This window comes from Schistocerca piceifrons, chromosome 2, assembly GCF_021461385.2.
Source record: "Schistocerca piceifrons isolate TAMUIC-IGC-003096 chromosome 2, iqSchPice1.1, whole genome shotgun sequence".
Lineage (NCBI taxonomy): Eukaryota > Metazoa > Arthropoda > Insecta > Orthoptera > Acrididae > Schistocerca > Schistocerca piceifrons.
This window is the reverse complement of record NC_060139.1, coordinates 434,271,195-434,295,046: the sequence shown is the minus strand read 5'-3', so window position 1 is coordinate 434,295,046 and position 23,852 is coordinate 434,271,195. Positions and strand designations below refer to the sequence as shown.

Here is a 23,852-nt window from a genome sequence, read left to right as displayed (position 1 = left end):
AGATATGGTAACTACAAGCTACAAGATGTTCCACGATACAGGCGGAGGGTGTCGACATTGGGAGTTTGCTCGCCTTACAACCTAGAGGTGGAGTCAGAATGAACAAACAAGAACAATTTGCCTGAAGTTCATCACTCAAAGACATTATACAAGAAGTGTGCTGTTTGTTGGTGTCATCTGGAAATTTGCTTGTCAATTTAGTCAAGAATGTCACGGAGGTCTACAAGCAGCATTGGTATGAATTAGATGAAGAATGTGAAGAAAAAAGATCCTATTGCAGAAGGTCAGCAGCTGTAGGCAATCAAAAGAATGCATTACAAAGCTTAACAATAGACACAAAAGAGTCAGTGAATTGAAGTTGAAGGTAACAAAAAATCTAAAATCATACATCATAAGGTGCAATCATCCAACAAGCTATGAGATATGGAGGGCAAGAAGATACGTTGTTATGATGGGCATGTTGCAGACTGTAAGAGGAGGCAACATGGATCAACTAATGAAAATGTTGTGCTATTTAGCCACTGAAGAGGCAGCACAACATAAACAGTCATGTTGCAAGCTACTAGAGGGGCAACATGAGTCGAACAATGAAAACATTGTGCTGCTTAGCTGTTAAAGAGGCAGCACAGCATATGTAATCATGTTCCAAGCTACAACAAGAGGCAACAAAATATGATGTAGATTGCCCATATTCCCTACGTCCCATGGTTGCAATAGCACAGATGGTCTGCAGAACCCAAACAATCATTCTGTCCAGTATCTAAGATGAAATTTATAGTTAACTTTAAACTGACTTATTCAGTATAGAAATTAAATGAATGAAATATTTAACTAACATTAGGAAACATGGAAATATTTAAGAGTTAGATATACTTGGAAATATTTAAGAGTTAGATATACTTGGAAATATTTAAGAGTTAGATATACTTGGAAATATTTAAGAGTTAGACATACTTGGAAATATTTAAGAGTTAGACATACTTGGAAATATTTAAGAGTTAGACATACTTGGAAATATTTAAGAGTTAGGTATACTTGGAAATATTTAAGTTAGTCTGTAATGAAGAGTCTAGTGTATAAGGAACATGTAAATAAAACTACTGTATAATTTTTGTAATCATGTCATATCACTCACTTATACACCACTGATTGATGACAAAACGGAAAGAAGAAAAAAGAAAAAGAAAAAATAAGGTTCCAAGCAAAGACCCAAAAGCCTGATCCATAAAAAAGAAACTACAATCTCCAGTCCAAGCCAAATAATAGTTAACAAAGAACCCTAGCCCTCTGAGAGAAAATTTGAATAGGTGTAATATTAGCATATCTTGTGGTTACCTTAAATGATGAAAACTTGATTAAAATAACATAGTCCTCTTTGGGGAACTGTCTAACCCCCTTTTACAAGTCTGGAGTTTTTTTAAAATTAAAATTTATTTGAACTGACCATGAACAATCCTCATATTTCATTCAAAAGCAGAAAAATTAAAAGAAGGATAAGAAGAGCAAATGGAATAGAGAATTATTTGCAAAGTAGCAAAGGGGTGTATTGAAAGAGTTTGCAATGACTGTCACTTTTGTTTCATAATTATTAAATAAACCCAATGCACATATTGTTAACGTCTTTCACACCTTTTAGCCTCTGGCATCTGTGAGTCTTTAGCATCTGGGAGTCCATGTGTTCAAGATTTTAGTATCAGAGGTTTTAGCATTGTTGTTATGAATATTCATGACTCTTGAGTGCATGTGCCACTGCATGAAATGGTTAACCTCACTGGAAGCTGGTTGAATTAAAAATAAATTTCTTTGACTTTCAATTATAGACATTTATTATTTTGCTTAAGTATGAACATCCTTCAAAGTAAATCATATCAAATAAACTGTGAAATAAACTATGTGCCTTTGGAAGAAATTAATTTGGTGTACATATGCTATGCAAAGTCAAAGATATCAGTTCATTTCTGAAGATGAATCAGTCACCTAATAACTGTTAATGAGCATCTTTGGTGGCAATCACTAAACAATGCAGCTATCTGTTGGTAATAATTTGAATTTAAATTGACTGCAATGACAGACAGTGTTGTGTCCCCTAACTTTCATATATCTCAACAAGGTGAAGAATACTGGCTGGGTGCAGAAAAAGGACATCACACTTTCGCTGACCATGGAAGTGTCAATTGGCAGCCATAGGAGACATGACAATGCTTCCACAGTTCACAATTTTCCCATGGACTCATCACAAAGCACAGGAGACAGCTGCAAATGCAGATTTAGGCATTGTGCTGAATTACATGTGCATAGGGTGGCCAAGGAGAGTGAAAGACATTACTCAGCTGGAAGTATGTTGATACTTCTCAGAAGTCAGTCTTATCAGTACTGTGTGGTGTTTTAGTGTTACACACCAGGAATGAATGTGCTCAGATCATCATCCCATGCACCTTTCAGCACAAGGTTTTAAGGTTGTTGCATCAGGGACACTGGGCTATTGTGAGGGCAAAGCAGCTCGCTTGACCCCATTGTTCTTAGCCAGGGATGAACACCCAGACTGAAGACATGATGTCATGCTGCGCTACTTGCATGGAGCAACAGGTGGCTCTACCTCAATGCTTTTCAAACTGGCCACACACCAGTGGTCCACTGAAATGCATCCATATTGATTTCTATGGACCTTTCCAGAACACCCAATGGCTTTAAGTAATGGCTGCCTTAAGTCATTTTGCCTTTGTGATTTCCATGAACTCTACCCCATCGGCCAGCACTATCAGAACACTCACTCCAATTTTTTGCACTGAAAGCTTGTCAGAAGTGTTAGTGTCTGATAATGGACTCCAGTTCACATCACAGGAATTTGAACAATTTTGCATGGCCAATTGTGTTGGACATCTGATTGCAGCACCATTCCACTCACAATCAAATGGTGAAGCTGAACATTTTGTGTGAACATTCAAGATGCAAATGAGCGGTTCCCATGGAACTCACTCACAGGAGCAGGCCTTGCATCAGTTCCGGTCCACCTACTATATTATGCCTTCAAACCTTCCCTGGCTGAACTCTTGTAATGGCATTGCACCCTGCTTCATCTGCTGCAACCACCACCATCAAGTACCGGTCAGTACAAAGATTCTCATTTTCAGATCCAAGACACAGTACTCTTCAGGATCTATCTGCCTGGACACCATTGGTAACAGGAGGCCATTTCATGTGTCCTTTGAGAACATGTTCTTGGTTTTTTCCCCTACAGGGTTGGTGCTCAAAAGATACTGGAACCAGCATCACCTTCTGAGACTCCATGATCCAGCCATTACTTTCCAGTTTACAGATTCAGCACACAACCAGGAGCCAGGGTCGCAGCTGTCTGCATCTCAGCCCAAGGCACTTCCCATGGAGGTGGACGCACCCTCTCCTCCAATGCCACTATCACAGCAGCCCAAGTCAGCTTGGACAATGCCTCTGTGCCCAGCCACCTTCCTCTCAATGGGTGGGGGAGGAGTCCTCCAGCATTCAAGACTCTGGCCCTGGATGTAGGTCTGTTCCCTCCTGCACTTTGCCAGGTGTTCCTGTGGAGGCTCAGGGCAACAGCTAGGGTGTGGAAGGAGTCTGTTGCTGGCTGCAGTCATGGTTCCCATCCTATCTGCTGTGCCTGCACCCACACGTCCACTTCACTATCAGTTTTCACCACAACCATGGCCAGGAGTCTTTTTTTTGGAGGAGGAGGGGGGGGGGGTGTTGTGAACACCGCACACACAACCATGCAGCACCACAAGCACCAATAGTTTGACAACTCACTCCAGAGATGGCATATAGCCCAACGATTGCTGTACCAATTTGTTTCCACCAAAGAAGGGATATGCACTGGTGCCACAGCAGAGCGGGCAGTTCCAAGTCAGCTTGACTACCAAGAGGAGCACCTTCTACTTGTGTACTTCATGCCACATCAGCACCTTCTAGTGACTCCACATCTGCTCATCTTCAGTGAACATTCTAATGGGGCAAGAACTGTTTACTATCCAGCCTTAGCTTCTGGAATAGTAGTCTAACTACAGGATCTGCTGGCTGAGCTGATCTGTAGTCATCAACAAATGTGTGTGTGTGTTTTCTTGTCACTAATCATTATCAGTGTTTCAGTGTTCTCTCCTGTCATTGTTTTCCTCAGTGCACTATGAACAGTTGAGGGTGGCAATCTCCTCCTGTGGTTGTAATAGAACAGTAATAGTTCCTCTAAAGATTGCTGCAGACATGATTAGTCAGTACAATTCTGCACTTTCACATTGCTCATCACTATATGTATGTGAAATCATGGCTTTGCTTGTTACTATAGAGTTTCTATATTACTTTGGGATATTAACCATTCCTATTTTATTCATGCTGCATGCTTATTGTTTTTTGTGGTGTTAGCTTGTTCATGCAATTTAAATGTAATGTCATGACTGGTTGACTGCATCATGTGTCATGTACTCTGATTCTGGGCTGTGACTGGCATATGGGATCATGTGTCCTGTGGTCTGGCTGACAACAGCAATGTGCACAGCAAAACTTCAATCTCAATGTGTCCAAAGGGAATGGGTTATATTTAGGCTATTTTGTATTTATGCTTTTACATTATGAAAATGTACAGTTTAGATGATGCCTTGCTTAAAAATATCTACAAAACACATCACTTTCAGTACAGTTTCTTTTTCTAAAATGAACTGTAGTGTGACTTCTGTGTAGGGTAATGGTATTGATCAAGATAATGAGGCAGCAGGAGTATTTATTAACTCCATGAAAGCATTTGACTTAGCACTGCACTAGTGCTTATTAGCAGAAGTATGATTTTTTTTAGTACTGCTTCCTCCTCAGTGTCTTAGTGTCTGTCTTGCATTACGAATCAGTGACAAGTTTTTTAAATGATGAACAAAACATTTTATCAGTTTTGACTCCAAATGGAATGTTGTGCTCAGCAACTGCATTTAATTAAAGTTGGTAAATGTACAGCAATCAGTTTCTAATATTTATTAGCGACTGAGTGCTGTACATTTCTCAACTTTACAACACTGTATACCTGAATACATTACCTTTTCACATTTATTGATGTTAATAATATAGTAATGAACAGCTTGTATTCAATAATTCAAACAGTTCATATATCACAGGTCAGCACATACACTAATGTTATGATAGAGTGGCATCATCTTTACAATGCGCTTCTGCTATCAAGTTCTCACTAACAGGCAGTTTCAGTTACTTAGCCACTGCCTGTGGTAGCTATTCATGAAATAACTTATTGCATGGTGTTTACAACTGAGTACCTAATCTATTACACAGTGATGCTAACTTCCATCTGATACACAAGAAAGTTTACATTTCAGCAACTAACCATGGACTGACCACTAATGACAGAGGTGCGCACATTGTTGATGATACTGCAGACTGCCTAAAGCATTGTCCTGCACATGAACTTGTAATAATCAAAATTTATTAAAAACAAAGATGATGTGACTTACCAAACAAAAGTGCTGGCGCTTTCGTTTGGTAAGTCACATCATCTTTGTTTTTAGATATATTTTTTCCACGTGGAATGTTTCCCTCTATTATATCAAAATTTATTAATACATTTTTAACAGTAAATAAAGGAGAGCAAAACTGAAGGTGACAAAATTATAAGCAGCAAATGAGCAAGTCTTAAACTATGATGTATATTACCAGAAAAGGGCAGAATTAGAAGTACTTTATGTCAACTGTTTCTACTTCTATGGGGATTCACAGAGCCCACCATAAGTTGTTAAAAAATGCAATTTTCCAAATTGAACAGTTAGCAAACTAACAAGCTCTTCTAGTATTTTCAGTAATCAAAAATAATGTATATTCTTTTAAATTTGAGAGATATTCAGAAAGTAAATGTATTAGATATTTATATTTAAAAAATGTGTGTGAAAAAAGTTGCAAGATATTGTTGATAAATTTGATAAGTGTTCTTATACATAACTGCCATTCCATTCAATGCATGTGGTGAGCTGTGGCACAAGCTTCTCTGTGCACTCCTTGAGAACTCTCCCACCAGCTCCTCCACCCTCTACAGAACTTCTCTCTGCATCTGCTTGTCAGATGACCATTTAATTCCATTCATGTGTGCCTTCAGGGAGGTAAAAATATGATAATCTGTAGGCACCAAGTCAGGGGAATGTGCGGTGTGATTTAAATCATCCCAATCAAAATGAATCCAAGAGCACCTCAGTGGCTACGGCTGAGTAAGGATGGGCATTGTCATGCAACAAGTACACTCCTCTCATTAGCATTCCCCTCCTATTGTTTTAAATGTTCCTTTTGGGTTGTTTTAGGGTCTCATTTTATCGTGGTGTGTTGATGGTCTCACTCCGAGTCATAAATCTGACCAAAATTATGCCTTTTTGGTCACAAAAGACTGAGGTGTGGCTTTGAATTTTTTGGCAGATGGGGGAATTGGTGTGTCACCACAGTCATGACTGTCTTTTTGCCTCAGGCATGTAATGAGTCACCCAAATTTTATCTGTAGTCACAACAAAACTCTTAGAACCCTCAACTTCCAATTCAAGTTGCTCAAGAAACTTTGTGGGCACTATTGACCCAATTTTTCTTATGCTGCCCTGTCAGTTGTTTTGGGACCCATCTTATGCACAGCTTCCAGTATTCCAGTGTTCCTGTGAGTGTCTCTTATATGAGAGTTCTGGAGAGGTATGGAAACACCACAGAAATTTCATCCACATGAGAAGAGGCAAGCACATTTTTTTGTCTCGGTATTTTGTATATTTTTTCATACACTATGAAAATGAAATATAATAGTGTACTTAAGTACCCAGTGAGTGCATAATAATTTCATATTCATAAATAAGCTTAGTCCAATTAAATTGCATTGTTCATTACATATTACTTGCTAATGTAGTTGAACTGATCTAATTAGTTAACTCAGAAATTTCATTAATTATGAAATACTGTTAATTGAAAAGATTCATACAGTACATTATTACATATTTAGTGGGCAGTGGGAAACATATTTTGGCATATAAATGCTTAACATAAAATCCTGAATATACTCTTTTTTTTAATTCTGACGAAATAATAAAATGCCGAGTATACTCAGGCTTATCATTTATGATTGGCACATATTTTAAAAGGCCGAATTTACTCATTCTATCTTGTGTTTTGACAGTTCCTTGATATTTTCAGTAGATGTCACTGTGATGTGTTACTCTGAAATGTATATTTCTGGCAAGAGATGTCTCTAAATCAGGAAGTTGTACTAGCGATCACTCTACAATCTGTTCTTGCAGTTTGCCTGTTATTTCCTCACATTTTATGAAAATGGAGATTGAAGGTGAGTTTGATATTCAATTTAGTGGGTCTGGGAGTTCTGAAGATAGCTATGAAGAGAGTTCGGAAGAAGGAAGTGATGAATCAGTTTCTTCCGAGTGTGACATTGCGAGCACCATAGTGTGGTACAAGATAGATCCGTCTAAGCCAGTGCCACCTGCTCCACCACGTTTTCGTTTTACAGGTAAACCTCAAATTAATTGTGAACCCTGTATTGAAGATGTCTTGCATTTTTTGGACAGTTCATTGATGATGGATACATGCAAATTTTGGTTACTGAGACCAAAAAATATGCAATACAAACAAACGTCCCGCCATGGAAGCCAACAACAATTGGTGAGATGTACATATTTGTTGCTGTAATATTGTTACAAAGCATTGTGAAAAAACCTAAATATCAGATGTACTGGAAAAAAGAGCTACATTAGCCTCACCAATTTTAGAGGGGTTCTACCATTCAAGGGATTTGTCAATTTGAAGAAGAACTTACACTTTTTGGACAATGCAACCTATAACGCAGAAAGCCATCCACAACCCAAACTGAATAAAGTATGTCCTATTGTGAGCTACCTGTCATCTAAATTTAGAAACAACTGTGTTCCAGAAAGAGATGTCACCGTAGATGAAAGCCTGCTGTTATATAAAGGGTGACAGGGGTGGATCCAGTATTTGCCACTCAAGAGAGCTAAGTTTGGCATAAAAACATTCATGTTGTGTGAGTCACAGACTGGATATGTTTTGTCCCTAATTATTTACATTGGCAAGGGCACTGCATTTGAGGAAGAATACAAGGATCTGCCAATGTCGCCACAAATTGTAATGACACTAATGCAGCCTTGCTAAATATGGGATACTGTTTGACTCTAGATAATTATTATAGTTCTCCCCAGCTTGCTGACCTTCTGCTAACAAAAAGAACAGATATGTATGGCATCATGCGTCCTAAAAGAAAAGAAATGTCGCCTTCTTTCTGGACCAAGAAACTGAAGAAAGGGGAGGTTGCAGCATTCCAGCGAGGTAAACTGACTGCACTGAAATGGAAAGATAAGAGAGACATCTGCATGCTGTCCACTATTCACAATGCAGAAATACAAAATACAAACACGGAAATAAGATACAAATATACTGCCAAACCAGTGGCTGTATTTTCTTATAATGACACACTGCGGGGTGTGGATAAAGTTTATCAGCACATCGCAAACAATCCATTGCCACGCAAGAGGGGTAAAAAGTATTACAAGAAGATATTTTTTCATCTATTGGAACTAGCAGAATGGAATGCCTTTGTCCTATATAAAAAACATGGAGGAAAGCTCACTCCCCTTGACTTTTGCGTGGCTGTTGCTGAACAGCTCATTGACAAACATCAGGTGAAGGAATGTTCACCCAAAGCAACGGACCGTCCATCAGCAAAATCAACCCCAACGCAAATTGTTGGATGTCATTTTCCATCTATGATTCCTCCAACCGAGAAGAAGCAGCAGAATCCAACAAGAATGTGTAGGATGTGCAGTAGCATGCATGATGCCAGAGGGAAGAAGGCACAGAGGGAATCAAGATATATGTGTAAAGACTGTGGTGTAGCTTTGTGTATTGATCCTTGCTTCAGGGTATTTCACACAGCTACAAACATATAAACAATGGCTCTAAATTTTAATGGTTAGTGTTGCTGTTCACGTTTAGTGCTTCAATGCACAGAATTACTGTAATTTTAAGAAGAAAAAAAAGGTTAAGCCTACGAGTATACTCATTATTTTAAACCAGGGGCTATTTAGAGATGAAAATGTTTATTGTTAAGCACCTAAAAAATAATTTCATTGTTACTGTCATTATTGTGCTTCACTGAATATTTCATTTTGGCAATAAAAAAATTAGTTGAAAAAAGAACAATCATATTGTAAATAATACCTATGTTAAGAGGTTAATGCTTATTATTTGAAACTGCATACCTCCAACTTTTCCACAAGGTATCTAAAATTGTCTAAAACTAATTATCTTCTGAATATTAAAGTATTAGACTATTGCCAACTTCAATTACAAATTATGTTGAAATTATTGTTAGATTCTGAACTTTGGCATTACAATGCTGTTCATATATTTTTATGATCCATTTGATGTGCAGCATTTGTTAATCAACTCACTAATTAGTAAGTTAATATTTTAAGGGTCATAAAATATTTTATTTACGGTGGCACCCAACAATAAGTAGTAGTGTGAAATATGTTGCTCATAGTCAAAACTATATATAGGGCTAGCACATCTGAGGTCAGGCAGTCTGTGGCTGAGAGTAAAGGAAGCAACACCAATGCCTCCGGTCATGAGCAAAATGCCATAGTACAACAACTAACATTCTGAAATATTTGCATATAATGCATACAGTTCGTTTTCTTCGCTCATAGATTTAATTCATGACTTCTGTGATGGTAATTACTAATTAATTCTGAGTGAGAACTTACTAGAGACACACAGTGATCATTGACACCTATAAACAATGACTGGTTAGCAGGGCAGTGCTGATGGACTTGCTGATTATTTTTGTGCACTATCTTAATTGTATTGAGTTCCTTAAACATGTATGAGGACAGTGATATGGTGAACCGATATGCAAAATGAATCATTTTGAACCACTGGACAATGTTGTACGATTACTGCACTAGGACAATTGAACAACCTATGAACTGCTGCAGTAGATAGCAATCTGCTTTCTTTTATTTTTAACTGTATGTGAGTCCTGAAACTTGCAATATCAGCAAATGTTTTACATCAAGAGTGTAATTAAAGTGTTTTAAATCTACCGCTTGTACAGACCACAGTATTGCTATAGATTATTAGTAGAACTAACATCTTTCAGCCAGTTTTAGAGCCTGTGCAGCTACAAAGAAGAACAAAGGTGGTTTATGCAGAAGGGAGCAGTTTGTTCCACACTGTAATTCAGCAGTCTTCATGAACAGTTTCCTCAAACTTTTGCACCAACTTTTCAGTCAGAACATAAGTCTGCCTCCACTAAACTCCCTACATCACTTAAACACACTCATTCTGTTCATAACACATTTGCCATAAACTGTTTTGACTAATGGAAAAGTTTTGGTATTTGTTATCCTTTCCACAAGTAGGAAGCAGATCATTGCGTGTGGCTCACACTTAGCAGGATTTCTTATCAACATCTTTCGCACAAATGGACACTACAACATGAGTTTACTACTGTGTTCCTTCAATGATCACTGTTCTGGTCTGTGGACATCCCTCCTCCCTTTTTTTCTCTGCCAATCGATGTTGCCAACCCTCAAAAAACCAAAAGCCACAGCCTGTTTTGGTCACAGTACACTTACTTTCTGAACATTTCTCAAACTGTTTCCATGGAAACTAACTTAAATTTTTATCAGCAACCAGGAAATTATGGCATGAATAATAACAATGAAAACAGTTTCTGTTCCTGTGTTATCCAAGGACAGAGACTTTAATGCTACTGACAGACCTCTGAAATGACCAGAATTTCATGGGATGCTGTGAGAGATTCTTTGATAAGTATCTACTATGATTGTTGTTGAAGGCATCACATGATGTTATTTTGATATCCAAACATGTTTTCTTTAGCATCAATCTACTTATAAACCCTATGCTCTGTTTTATACCTATTGTGCAACAGTCACTGTTTCTTTAGAAGTTTCTTTACAAAGAGTATGCCATGGAGGGTCCCTCCCACCATGAACTGTTTTACTAGATAACCTATGTACCCAATGTTCAATTAACTAATCTCTAAAATGTAGCTGCAGTTCCTCTATGCACTTTGCCCTAAATATAAATGTTTCCAGTCCAATGTAGATTGTTATGAAAGTTAATGACACCTGGCTGAGCATGTTAGGCAGTTTGTATGTTTCCAGAATGAGATTTTCACTCTGCAGCAGAGTGTGCAACGATATCTGCCAGGGCATTTCAGTTTCAGTTTGTATGTTGTTTTATAATAGTTTTGTACAGTACTAATTTATTATTTATGTATAAAATGAAAACAAAACTAGTTCTAGTGAAACTGACACTCTGAACAGTAAAAAAACTGTATGGTGCAATTCAGCACCAAACATTAAAAGAGTCAGATATCAAAGTATATGGTAAGCAGCTGATACATTCACACTCTTTGAATTAAATTTGTACAAGTAATTCAGCTAGAATATGTATGTTGATTTCCAATCAAACAAGTTAAACAGTCATGCATTTACATTTCAAATACAGGGTATCTCAAAAGGTTAAGTTTAACTTAAATGTGTTTTAACACCTTGTTTGGTTTATGTGACAGACAAACTAGCAAAGTTGTGTTTGCGTGTATTCCAGATTGTCTTGAGTGAAGCACGATGACAACATTTCAAGAAAGGCTCAGTATGTGGAACAGTTTATTCAGTTCAAATTGGACATGCAGGTTCAAAGGAACTTACAAATGCAATAAACAAAGCAAATCACCCTCAAAAATGTGTATACACCAGTGGTACATGAACGAAATGCAACAGGAAGTGTTGATATGAAGCATCATACTTTATGACACGGAAAAAGTGAAGTCAACAAAGAATTGATATGGTTGGATTTTCAGTGTTCACTGCAGATGTGTGTTTGGAAGGTGTTTCAGGAGCTGCAAATCGCTAGGGCAACCATGCACTGGGTCCTTTGAAAATGGTTGCCGATGTATCTATACCAATTGCAGCTGTTGTACACGTTGAAATCAGCATACTGTGATGAAAAACATATTTAACAGCCCAAAAGTGAATGTGTGATGGTGTTTGATAGTTGATCATATTGTGGGATCATTTTATTCTTCAGAAAAAAAAAACAGTTAATTCTAACAATTACCTCGATATGCAGGAGCTGTTTGCACTGTCATAACTGGTTGACTGCCAACACACAGTATTTTTCTAACAAGGCAGTGCACTGCCACACTGGTCTCAGACTGTGTGAAATTTTCTAAACCGAGTGTTTCTAGATCATTGGACTGGCCAGGGTTGTCCATTCCCTGGCTTCCTAGATCACCTGTCATTACATTGATGGATTCATTTCATTTGGGGTACAGAGTCTACCAAATGCCTGTCAATTATTTAAAGAACCAAATCAATGCTACCATAGCTACAATTAATGCAGATATTTTGTGCCAAGTGTGGGTAGAGCTGGCTGCTGTGCATGGTACCAACGGAAAATTAATTGAATGTCATATAAACTGTGAGATAGTGTGTCACATAAGCCAAACATGGTGATTAAAATTATTTGAGGACAACCATTTTGGCCATAACTTCATTTTTTAGTACAAGTGTAAATTCTGTGATATTAAAAAAAATGCACCTACAGTATTTGTTCTTGCTACTTGAGCAACATCTCACTATTGTGGGGATTAACTGCCAAATGAAGCCTGCCTCTGTGCCTACAGCTCAAAGCATCGAGGTGCAAAGTATTTCCAAGCACCTTACCAGATTGCATGTGTAAGGAATTTTGCAAATGATGACAGACATAAATTTTCAGGAAAACTATGTTTCTTCACTTGTCAGTAGTTGTAAATATGTTTGTTCTAATAATTAAATTTAATTAAAATTAGTAAGTAGTCAAATTACATGAAATTCACTAATACTCCATGAAAATATATGTGGCTTTTTTTCAAATTACACTACTGGCCATTAAAATTGCTACACCAAGAAGAAATGCAGATGATAAACGAGTATTCATTGGACAAATATATTATACTAGAACAGACGTGATTACATTTTCATGCAATTTGTGTGCATAGATCCTGAGAAATCAGTACCCAGAACAAATACCTCTGGGCATAATAATGGCCTTGATACGCCTGGGCATTGAGTAAAACAGAGCTTGGATGCTGTGTGCAGGTACAACTGCCCATGCAGCTTCAACATGATACCATAGTTCATCAAGAGAAGTGACTGGCGTATTGTGGCGAGCCGGTTGCTCAGTCACCATGGACCAGACATTTTCAATTGGTGAGAGATCTGGAGAATGTGCTGGCCAGTGCAGCAGTCGAACATTTTCTGTATCCAGAAAGGCCCGTACAGGACCTGCAATGTGCGGTCGTGCATTATCCTGCTGAAATGTAGGGTTTCGCAGGGATCGAATGAAGGGTAGAGCCACGGTTCGTAACACATCTGAAATGTAATGTCCACTGTTCAAAGTGCCGTCAATGCGAACAGAAGGTGACTGAGACGTATAACCAATGGCACCCCATACCATCACACTGGGTGACACGCCAGTATGGCGATGACAAATACACGCTTCCAATGTGCGTTCACCGCGATGTCACCAAACACGGATGCGACCATCATGATGTTGTAAACTGAACCTGGATTCATCCGAAAAAATGACATTTTGCCATTCGTGCACCCAGGTTCGTCGTTCAGTACACCACCACAGGTGCTCCTGTCTGTGATGCAGTGTCAAGGGTAACCACAGCCATGGTCTCCGAGCTGATAGTCCATGCTGCTGCAAATGTCATCTAACTGTTCGTGCAGATGGTTGTTGTCTTGCAAATGTCCCCATCTGTTGACTCAGGGATCGAGACGTGGCTGCACGATCCATTACAGCCATGCAGATAAGATGCCTGTCATCTCAACTGCCAGTGATACGAGGCCGCTGGGATCCAGCACGGTGTTCCGTATTACCCTCCTGAACCCACCAATTCCATATTCTGCTAACCGTCATTGGATCTCTACCAATGCGAGCAGCAATGTCGTGATACAATAAACTGCAATTGTGATAGGCTACAATCCGACCTTTATCAAAGTTGGAAATGTGATGGTATGCATTTCTCCTCCTCACATGAGGCATCACACCAACGTTTCACCAGGCAATGCCGGTCAACTGCTGTTTGTGTAAGAGAAATCGGTTGGAAACTTTCCTCATGTCAGCATGTTGTAGATGTCTTCACCGGCGCCAACCTTGTGTGAATGCTCTGAAAAGCTAATCATTTGCTTATGACAGCATCTTCTTCCTGTCTGTCAAATTTCGCATCTGTAGCACATCATCTTCGTGGTGTAGCAATTTTAATGGCCAGTAGTATATATTTCCTCTCAAATGTCTTAAATTAAATAATATAACCAGTGATGAAAAAATATAGATTAAAAGTTAAGTGTGAGGAGTCAAACTGTCACTTCATACATGTTTGCCTCACAATGCTCGATTGCTAACCGCTTGACCACCATGAACTCTTAATATCTGGCACCTACACATACACATCAGTTACAAAATACATGCATAAAGCTTCCTACTGCTACTACCTCCTTACTACTTTCACATTATGTTGTTTTAATGGCCAACTAAAGGTGTGCATAGTTTGGAGTAAATCTGTGATCCCAATGTCATGGCGCTCCCTTGTAAGTATAATATGGAACAGGTAGGTAGTTACCTTCAGTGATACTCTTAATGCTTGTTAGCAAAAATAGGAGTAATAAGTTTTTTTTACAAACTTAGCTTAATATGTTATTTTAGAAACTCACATCCACAAGTTCTTCAAAGGTTTCATTGGTCACAGGTTTTCCACCAAAGTAAAATTCCCTTATTTTGTTTGCTGCAGTCTCTCTCTCTGCTTTGCTGTGTAAACGAAGATCTGGACCAATAACTTTTATAAAATTATCATTGAGATTCTTCACTTTCTCTGGATCATCTGCCAGACCAGTCCCTGAAACAATTAAGGAAGTTAGACAAGACAAGCAACAGATTTTTGAGCAGGCATTAAGAGCAAGATGTATGGTAACTTCCATTGTGATTTCAACTACATACATTTCATCAGAAATTTCCCTTCCCTGCTGGCAACACCAGTAAGGAGAGGCACATTTATGTATTCGCCTTTGTGCAATATATCTGCTGGATGCTCTGTAAGGAAGGCACCCTCAACATTTGGCTCCACCGAGGGTACAAAAACGAACATAAACAGCCGTTCCTTGTCCTGCAATAATAGAATGTAACATGTTATAGCTTGCATAATTGAATTTATTTTTGTCTGTGGATCATTTCTTAGAATGATATTGGACAAGTCATGTTTATATAAAGCATACATATACACTCCTGGAAATTGAAATAAGAACACCGTGAATTCATTGTCCCAGGAAGGGGAAACTTTATTGACACATTCCTGGGGTCAGATACATCACATGATCACACTGACAGAACCACAGGCACATAGACACACGCAACAGAGCATGCACAATGTCGGCACTAGTACAGTGTATATCCACCTTTCGCAGCAATGCAGGCTGCTATTCTCCCATGGAGACGATCGTAGAGATGCTGGATGTAGTCCTGTGGAACGGCTTGCCATGCCATTTCCACCTGGCGCCTCAGTTGGACCAGCGTTCGTGCTGGACGTGCAGACCGCGTGAGACGACGCTTCATCCAGTCCCAAACATGCTCAATGGGGGACAGATCCGGAGATCTTGCTGGCCAGGGTAGTTGACTTACACCTTCTAGAGCACGTTGGGTGGCACGGGATACATGCGGACGTGCATTGTCCTGTTGGAACAGCAAGTTCCCTTGCCGGTCTAGGAATGGTAGAACGATGGGTTCGATGACGGTTTGGATGTACCGTGCACTATTCAGTGGCCCCTCGACGATCACCAGTGGTGTACGGCCAGTGTAGGAGATCGCTCCCCACACCATGATGCCGGGTGTTGGCCCTGTGTGCCTCGGTCGTATGCAGTCCTGATTGTGGCGCTCGCCTGCACGGCGCCAAACACGCATACGACCATCATTGGCACCAAGGCAGAAGCGACTCTCATCGCTGAAGACGACACGTCTCCATTCGTCCCTCCATTCACGCCTGTCGCGACACCACTGGAGGCGGGCTGCACGATGTTGGGGCGTGAGCGGAAGACGGCCTAACGGTGTGCGGGACCGTAGCCCAGCTTCATGGAGACGGTTGCGAATGGTCCTCGCCGATACCCCAGGAGCAACAGTGTCCCTAATTTGCTGGGAAGTGGCGGTGCGGTCCCCTACGGCACTGCGTAGGATCCTACGGTCTTGGCGTGCATCCGTGCGTCGCTGCGGTCCGGTCCCAGGTCGACAGGCACGTGCACCTTCCGCCGACCACTGGCGACAACATCGATGTACTGTGGAGACCTCACGCCCCACGTGTTGAGCAATTCGGCGGTACGTCCACCCGGCCTCCCGCATGCCCACTATACGCCCTCGCTCAAAGTCCGTCAACTGCACATACGGTTCACGTCCACGCTGTCGCGGCATGCTACCAGTGTTAAAGACTGCGATGGAGCTCCGTATGCCACAGAAAACTGACTGACACTGACGGCGGCGGTGCACAAATGCTGCGCAGCTAGCGCCATTCGACGGCCAACACCGCGGTTCCTGGTGTGTCCGCTGTGCCGTGCGTGTGATCATTGCTTGTACAGCCCTCTCGCAGTGTCCGGAGCAAGTATGGTGGGTCTGACACACCGGTGTCAATGTGTTCTTTTTTCCATTTCCAGGAGTGTACATAGCAAAAATACAGTGACAAATATCATTTAACGTATGATTGCATTTATAATAGACTTTTCATAAAAAATGTTATTAAAAGTACATTATGAAAGGCATCAGTGATAATATCATTCATTTTTCTGTAAGTCCTTGGTCTTTTTATTTTTTATTTTTTTAATTTATTTATTGTTCCGTGGGACCACATTAAGATGAAGTCTCCATGGTCATGGAACGAGTCACTACATGAAATTATAACACGATTGTAGAAACAGATAAAATGAAATATAAGAAACATATTCAGGTGACACGTCATTAGTTTAAATAAAGAAAATCAAGAATGTAACACTGGAATTTGCTTAATTTTTTAGCTCTTCCAGGAGCTCCTCGACAGAATAGAAGGAGTGAGCCATGAGGAAACTCTTCAGTTTAGACTTAAAAGCGTTTGGGCTACTGCTAAGATTTTTGAGTTCTTGTGGTAGCTTATTGACAATGGATGCAGCAGAATACTGCACTCCTTTCTGCACAAGAGTCAAGGAAGTGCATTCCACATGCAGATTTGATTTCTGCCTAGTATTAACTGAGTGAAAGCTGCTAACTCTTGGGAATAAGCTAATATTGCTAACAGCAAACGACATTAAAGAAAATATATACTGTGAGGGTAAAGTCAGAATTCCCAGACTATTGAATAGGGGTCGACAAGAGGTTCTAGAACTTACACCACACATAGCTCGAAAAGCCCGTTTTTGAGCCAAAAATACCCTTTTTGAATCAGAAGAATTACCCCAAAAAATAATACCATATGACATAAGCGTATGAAAATATGCGAAGTAGACTACTTTTCGTGTTGAAATGTCACTTATTTCAGATACTGTTCTAATGGTAAATAAAGCGGCATTTAGTTTCTGAACGAGATCCTGAACATGGGCTTTCCACAACAGCTTACCATCTATCCGTATGCCTAGGAACTTTAACTGTTCCGTCTCGCTTATAACATGCCCATTCTGTCTGATTAAAATATCAGTTCTCGCTTAATTGTGAGTTAGAAACTGTAAAAACTGAGTCTTACTGTGATTTAGCATCAAATTATTTTCCACAAGCCACGAACTTATTTCATGAACTACATTATTTGATAATGTTTCAATATTACACACAAGATCCTTCACTACCAAGCTGATGTCATCAGCAAACAGAAATATTTTTGAATCACCTGTAATACTAGAAGGCATATCATTTATATAAATAAGAAACAGCAGTGGCCCCAGCACAGATCCTTGGGGAACGCCCCATTTAACAGTGCCCCGTTGGGACTGAACATCATTACCACTCTCAATATTGCAGAGAATTACCTTCTGCTTTCTGTTCTTAAAGTAAGAGGTGAACCAATTGTAAGCTACTCCTCTTACTCCATAATGTTCCAACTTCTGCAGTAATATTTTGTGGTCAACACAGTCAAAAGCCTTCGTTAAATCAAAGAAAACACCTAATGTTGGCAACCTTTTATTTAATCCGTCCAAAACCTCACAGAGAAAAGAGACTGTAGCATTTTCAGTTGTTAAGCATTTCTAAAACCAAACTGTACATTTGACAGCAAATTATGTGAATTTAAATGCTGCAGTAACCTTGTATATACAACCCTCTCGATAACTTTAGCAAACACCGATGGCATAGAAATAGGTCTATAATTATCAACATTATCCCTGTCTCCCTTTTTATAAAGTGGCTTCACTACCGAGTACTTTAATCGGTCAGGAAACCGACCACTCCTAAAGGAAAAGTTACAAATATGGCTAAGTACTGGGCTAACATACATGGAACAATACTTCAGTATTCTGCTAGATACCCCGTCATATCCATGAGAGTTCTTGGTCTTTAGTGATTTAATTATTAACTCAATCTCCCTCTTGTCAGTATCATGGAGGAGCATTTCAGGTAACAGTCTCGGAACACTTTTTTCTACGAGCGCTATATGATTTCCTGTTGGGACTAGGTTTCTATATATGTACACAAAAAAATGTCATTAAAACCGAATTTATTTCTGCAGGATTCGCTGGGTGATACTTTTGCGATGCATCGTACAGTTCTCTTTTGTAATCTTAATACTCTCTGCAGCATTTCCCCAAACCAGGATGCCATGTGAGAGGTGCAAATGGACTAGTCCATAGTATATTGTTTGTAGAGTGTGTGTGTTTACTGACTGACATTTTTCTCATCAAAAATATGCTTGAATCTATTTTGCTGCAAATGATATTTATGTCATTCTCTCATGTTACATAATAGAAAATCCAGGATGGAATGTAACAATACCAGAGAAGGAAAGTTGCTACTCACCATATATAGCGGAGATGGCGAGTCGCGATAGGCACAACAAAAAGATTCATACAATAATAGCTTTCGGCCAATGGGCCTTTGTCAGCAGTAGACGCACGCACCCACGCACGCACGCACACAGTCTCAGAGAACTGAAACCACACTGTGAGCAGCAGAAACAGTGCATGATGGGAGTGGTGACTGGGTCGGGGTAAGTAGGAAGCTGGGGGCGGGGATGTGGAGGGATAGTATGGCAGGAGTGGCGGACAGGGAAGTGTTGCAGTTTAGACGGAGGGCAAGAGAGAAGGTGCAGAAGGGGGAGAGGGTAAGTAGCGGAAAGGAGAGAAATTAAAAGACTGGGCATGGCGGTGAAAATGACAGCTATGTAGTGCTGGAATGGGAACAGCAATGGAGCAGGATGGGTGAGTTAGGGGCAGAGAGGGGGAGGGATGGTAGGGTAGGGGTGGCGGACAATGAAGTGCTGCACCTTAGAGGAGAGCAAGTGCCATGTGGGGAGGGGAGGGTGTGTGTGTTTGGGGTGGGGGGGTGGGGGTGGGGGTGGGGGGGCGAGAGGAGAACATGAATCGCATCAGATACTGTTTTAAGATGAAGTCAGGTTCTGTTGTTTGAAAATAATGGTTGCATATTAGTTCACCACAGACGGGGAGTGGCATCATAGTGACTACATTCGCACAAGACATACAGTGCTACCTCAAGGCCTTATGGTATGGGGTGCTGTTGGGTACAATCACAAATCACAGTTAGTGTGTTTCCAGGGCACTGTGACCACTGTGTCCTACGTGAAAAACATCCTGTAACCCATAGCCACATCCTTTCTGGGCAACACCCCTGATGTGATTTTTCACCAAGACAATGCATGACCACATGCTGCACAAACACGTGCCTTCTTGGTGTCACAGGATTTCAGCCTTTTGCCATGGCCCGCCAGATTACGCAACTTGTCAGCAACCAAAACTGTGTGGGACATGGTGAAAAGATAGGTGCAGTGCTGTGACCCAGTGCCAGCCACCACAGATGAACTTTGGAACCAGATGAACGACACATGGATGGCTATACTGCAGGATGCCATTTGCACCTTTTACACATTAATGCATTCATGCATGGAACAAGTTATCTTACACAACAGGAAATGTGCTGAACTGAGTTGACTAAAATGCTAATCACTTCTGCAGAACATACTAATGTACATGTCCTGTGAATATGAATGTCCTATCTCTACTCATTCAGTGTTCTGTTTCTTCTGAACATGAGTGTAGTGAAAACTGTTGCTCACTGACATATCGTGTTCCTTGCAATCATGCCAATGACTTTACTTTGTTTTGAAAAATACTGCAACGCCAATTAAGTAATTTAATCTAAAATTTAGTGTGGTGCATGATGTTTCTAGTACATTAAAATGTAGTGAAATTGTTGATTAAATACACTAATATTAAAATGTGTATCTCTTCATCAAGCAGAACTGCTTGAACATGTTGTAATTACATGTATGTGCAGTTCTCAGGAACACTTAAATGTATGAAAGATACTTCAGTTCATAGGAAAGTTAGCCTACCCAATTGTGACATTTACAGACCTATATCAATTGCTCCATAAGCATCAAATATTATAAAAGCAGGACAGAGTAACCTGACTTAAATACAAAGAAAAAATAAGATCCCGAGAGATAATTTGGTTTCAGATGATTTTAGATGCAGCTAAAGATGCTTTGTAACTTCTGACACAAAACAAAGCAACTGGAAAGCATATCAGAGGTTCATAATAAACTTTTTAATCTACAAAAAGCTTTCCAAATGGTTCAGTGTTATTAAGCAAGTTCACAGAAAATGCTGTTTAGTCACTGAAGTCTTTAATTAATATATTGCCGAATGTAGCAGTCAGTGGTACAAAGTCTCAGTAATTGCCCTGCTCCTCCTTCCAGTGTTTCAAAACCCACCTTTCTTCCCTCCCATATGATGGAGCTAACAGTTTCAAAAGATAGGAATACTTTCTTCTACTTTTAAAAGCAGATCAGCAGTGCTGGCGTTTCATCTCTAGAATTTAAGTACTGGCCCCCCATTCTGTCCTCTTGTAATTAAATAGTTTTCTAAAATGGAAACACACATTTATACAGTTGATGAATCACCTATGGTACAATCTGTCATACACTGAAGAGCCAAAGCATCTGGTAAATGAGCCTAACATCATGTAGGGCATCCCTGAACACACACATAAGTGCTCCAACGTGACATGGTATAGACTTGACTAATGTCTGAAGTAGTACTGGAGGGAACTGACACCATGAGTCCTGCAGGCCTGTTCATAAATCCACAAGAGTAGGGGGTGGAGATCTCTTCTGAACAGCACGTTGCAAGGCATTCCACATATGTTCAATAATGTTCACGTCTGGGGAGTTTGGTGGCCAGCAGAAGTGTTTAAACTCAGACGTGTGTTCCTGGAGCCACTCTGTAGCAATTCTGGACATGTGGGGTGTCATATTTTCCTGCTGGAATTGCACATGTCCATTGGAATGCACAGTAGACATGAATGGATGCAGGTTATAAGACAGCACGTGTCACCTATCAGTGTCGTATCTAAACATATTGAGAGTTCCGTATCACTCCAAATGCACATGTCTCACACCATTACAGAACCTTCACCAGCTTGAACAGTCCCTAGCTGACATGCAGGGTTCATGGATTCATGAGGTTGTCCCCATACCTGTACACATCCATCTGCTCAATACAATTTGAAATGAGACTCATCCAACCAGGCTACATGCTTCCAGTCATCAACAGTCCAACATTATTGTTGATGGGTCCAGGTGAGGTGTAAAGGTTCGTGTCATGCAATCATCAAGGTTACACACGTGCACCTTCAGCTCCAAAAGCCTATATCAATGAAGTTTCATTGAATGGTTCACATGCTTACACCTTTTGATGGCCCAGCATTGAAATCTGTGGCGATTTGTGGAAGGGTTGCACTTCTGTCATGTTGAACGATTCTCTTCAATTGTCATTGGTCCCATACTTGCAGGATCCTTTTCTGGCCGCTGCAATCTCAGAGATTTGATGTTTTACTGGATTCCTGATATTCACAGTGCACCCGTGAAATGGTCGTATGGGAAAATTCCCACTACACTGCTACCTTGGAGATGTGTCCCATTGCTCAGACTATAACGCTATGTTCAAACTCTCATAAATCTTGACAGCTTGCCATTGTAGCAACAGTAACTGATCTAACAACTGTGCCAGACACTTTTCATCTTATATAGGTGTTGTCGACCACAGTGCCATATTCTGCCTTTTTACATATATCTTTATTTGAATACGAATGCCCATACCAGTTTCTTTGGCACTTCAGTGTCTATGCATGCAATGGTGCAATAAGTATTTGACTGGACTGAAGCTGATTTATCGTTAGGATATGAAGATACAGGATGTCTCAGGAAGAATTCTCAATATTCGGGGCTATGAAAGGAACACTCATTCAAAGCAAAAACTTCATATAGACAAATGCCCTATTCAGAATGGCTTATGAGATTTCCAAGTTATTTTCAGATCTGTGTTTGATGCAGCATGGTCAGTAACAAGTGGATAGGCCCAGTCATTTTAGAAGAGTGAATAACAGGACACACACACTGGCATTTTTTGGAAAATTCATTTGTTGAACACCTTGGAGTAGATAATATCATGTGACAAGTATGGTAATGCTTAGAAGCGAAAGTGTTAAAAGTACATATTTTTCAATTGATATTTTGTAAAACTCATGTTGTAATGTTTACTAACTGTTGGACATGTTTACATGTTTAGATCTGACTACGTATTTAATAATACATAAAATAAATAACAATCTATATTAAATGCATTCTATCTTGGAAACCATTTGGAATAGATCATATGTTCATAAGGAGTTTTTTTTTGCTTTAAATGATTGTCGCTGTTACGTCCTTGAATACTGACAGTTCCTGCAGGGACACTTTATACACTGAGAGGCAAAAAGATTGCCCAGTCCAAATAATTTAAGAGTCCAATAACAGAGCATTGCACATGCCCAAGCTTAGAAGTGCCAATGTTCACAATTCTAGCAGTCCGTGGAGCTTCAGCTCAGTGTTTGCATCAAATAGAAGCAATAGAATAGTGAGGATGCAGTTTATGTCAAGATTCATTCCAGTTTAACTTACTGTATCGTTTCTCTAGAAAATCATTATTCGATTCAGGTAGAAACAGTTGAAGTATAAGATCTACACGTCAGTCAAATTACTAGAATGAAAGGATTTCACATTTGTTTCAATGGCTGAAAGGATACAATGATGGTTTATGAACATAAAGGATGAATGTTCAAATCTAACTGAGTCAGTTGTATTTTCTTCTTTTTTTATATATTTAAACATGTGTAGGTAATATTTTAAATTTTAATTCGCTACTAATTGTGCAGTTGAAGGCATTTCTAGGTTCCACATTCTTTCAAAAGATTCCATTTTATGATAGGTTAACCTTTACACAAACAGAAAAATAGTCATTGTAAAAATACTGTGTTTATTTCAAGTTATTTCGACTGCCACCTGGCATCTCTATAGTTTTAAGCTAAGAGAAACATATCAGCTGATTGGCGTACATCATAGGTCTGCTACAAATTGACTGATGTGAATGTCAGAGAATAACTGCTCTCTTTGAAAATGGTTTTAGTGCATCTGAGGGTGGACATTGTTACGGTGTTTATGCTTCCACAGCAAGGAGATCAATTAGACAATTTAGAGAATGGTGAGGTTGTAAGAT

At 39.7% G+C, this 23,852-nt stretch overlaps 1 protein-coding gene across 1 annotated transcript in view; it reads right to left on the bottom strand.

Moving 5' to 3' along the window:
- LOC124777607 (esterase FE4-like) overlaps positions 1-23,852 on the bottom strand; it is a 143,518-nt gene that overhangs the window by 43,384 nt on the left and 76,282 nt on the right. Inside the window, exons 7-8 of the mRNA XM_047253068.1 lie at positions 15,085-15,250; positions 14,802-14,983 (exon numbers count right to left, since the gene is read on the bottom strand). Coding sequence (XP_047109024.1) covers positions 14,802-14,983; positions 15,085-15,250 — 348 coding nt within the window. The remainder of the gene's footprint in view (positions 1-14,801; positions 14,984-15,084; positions 15,251-23,852) is intronic.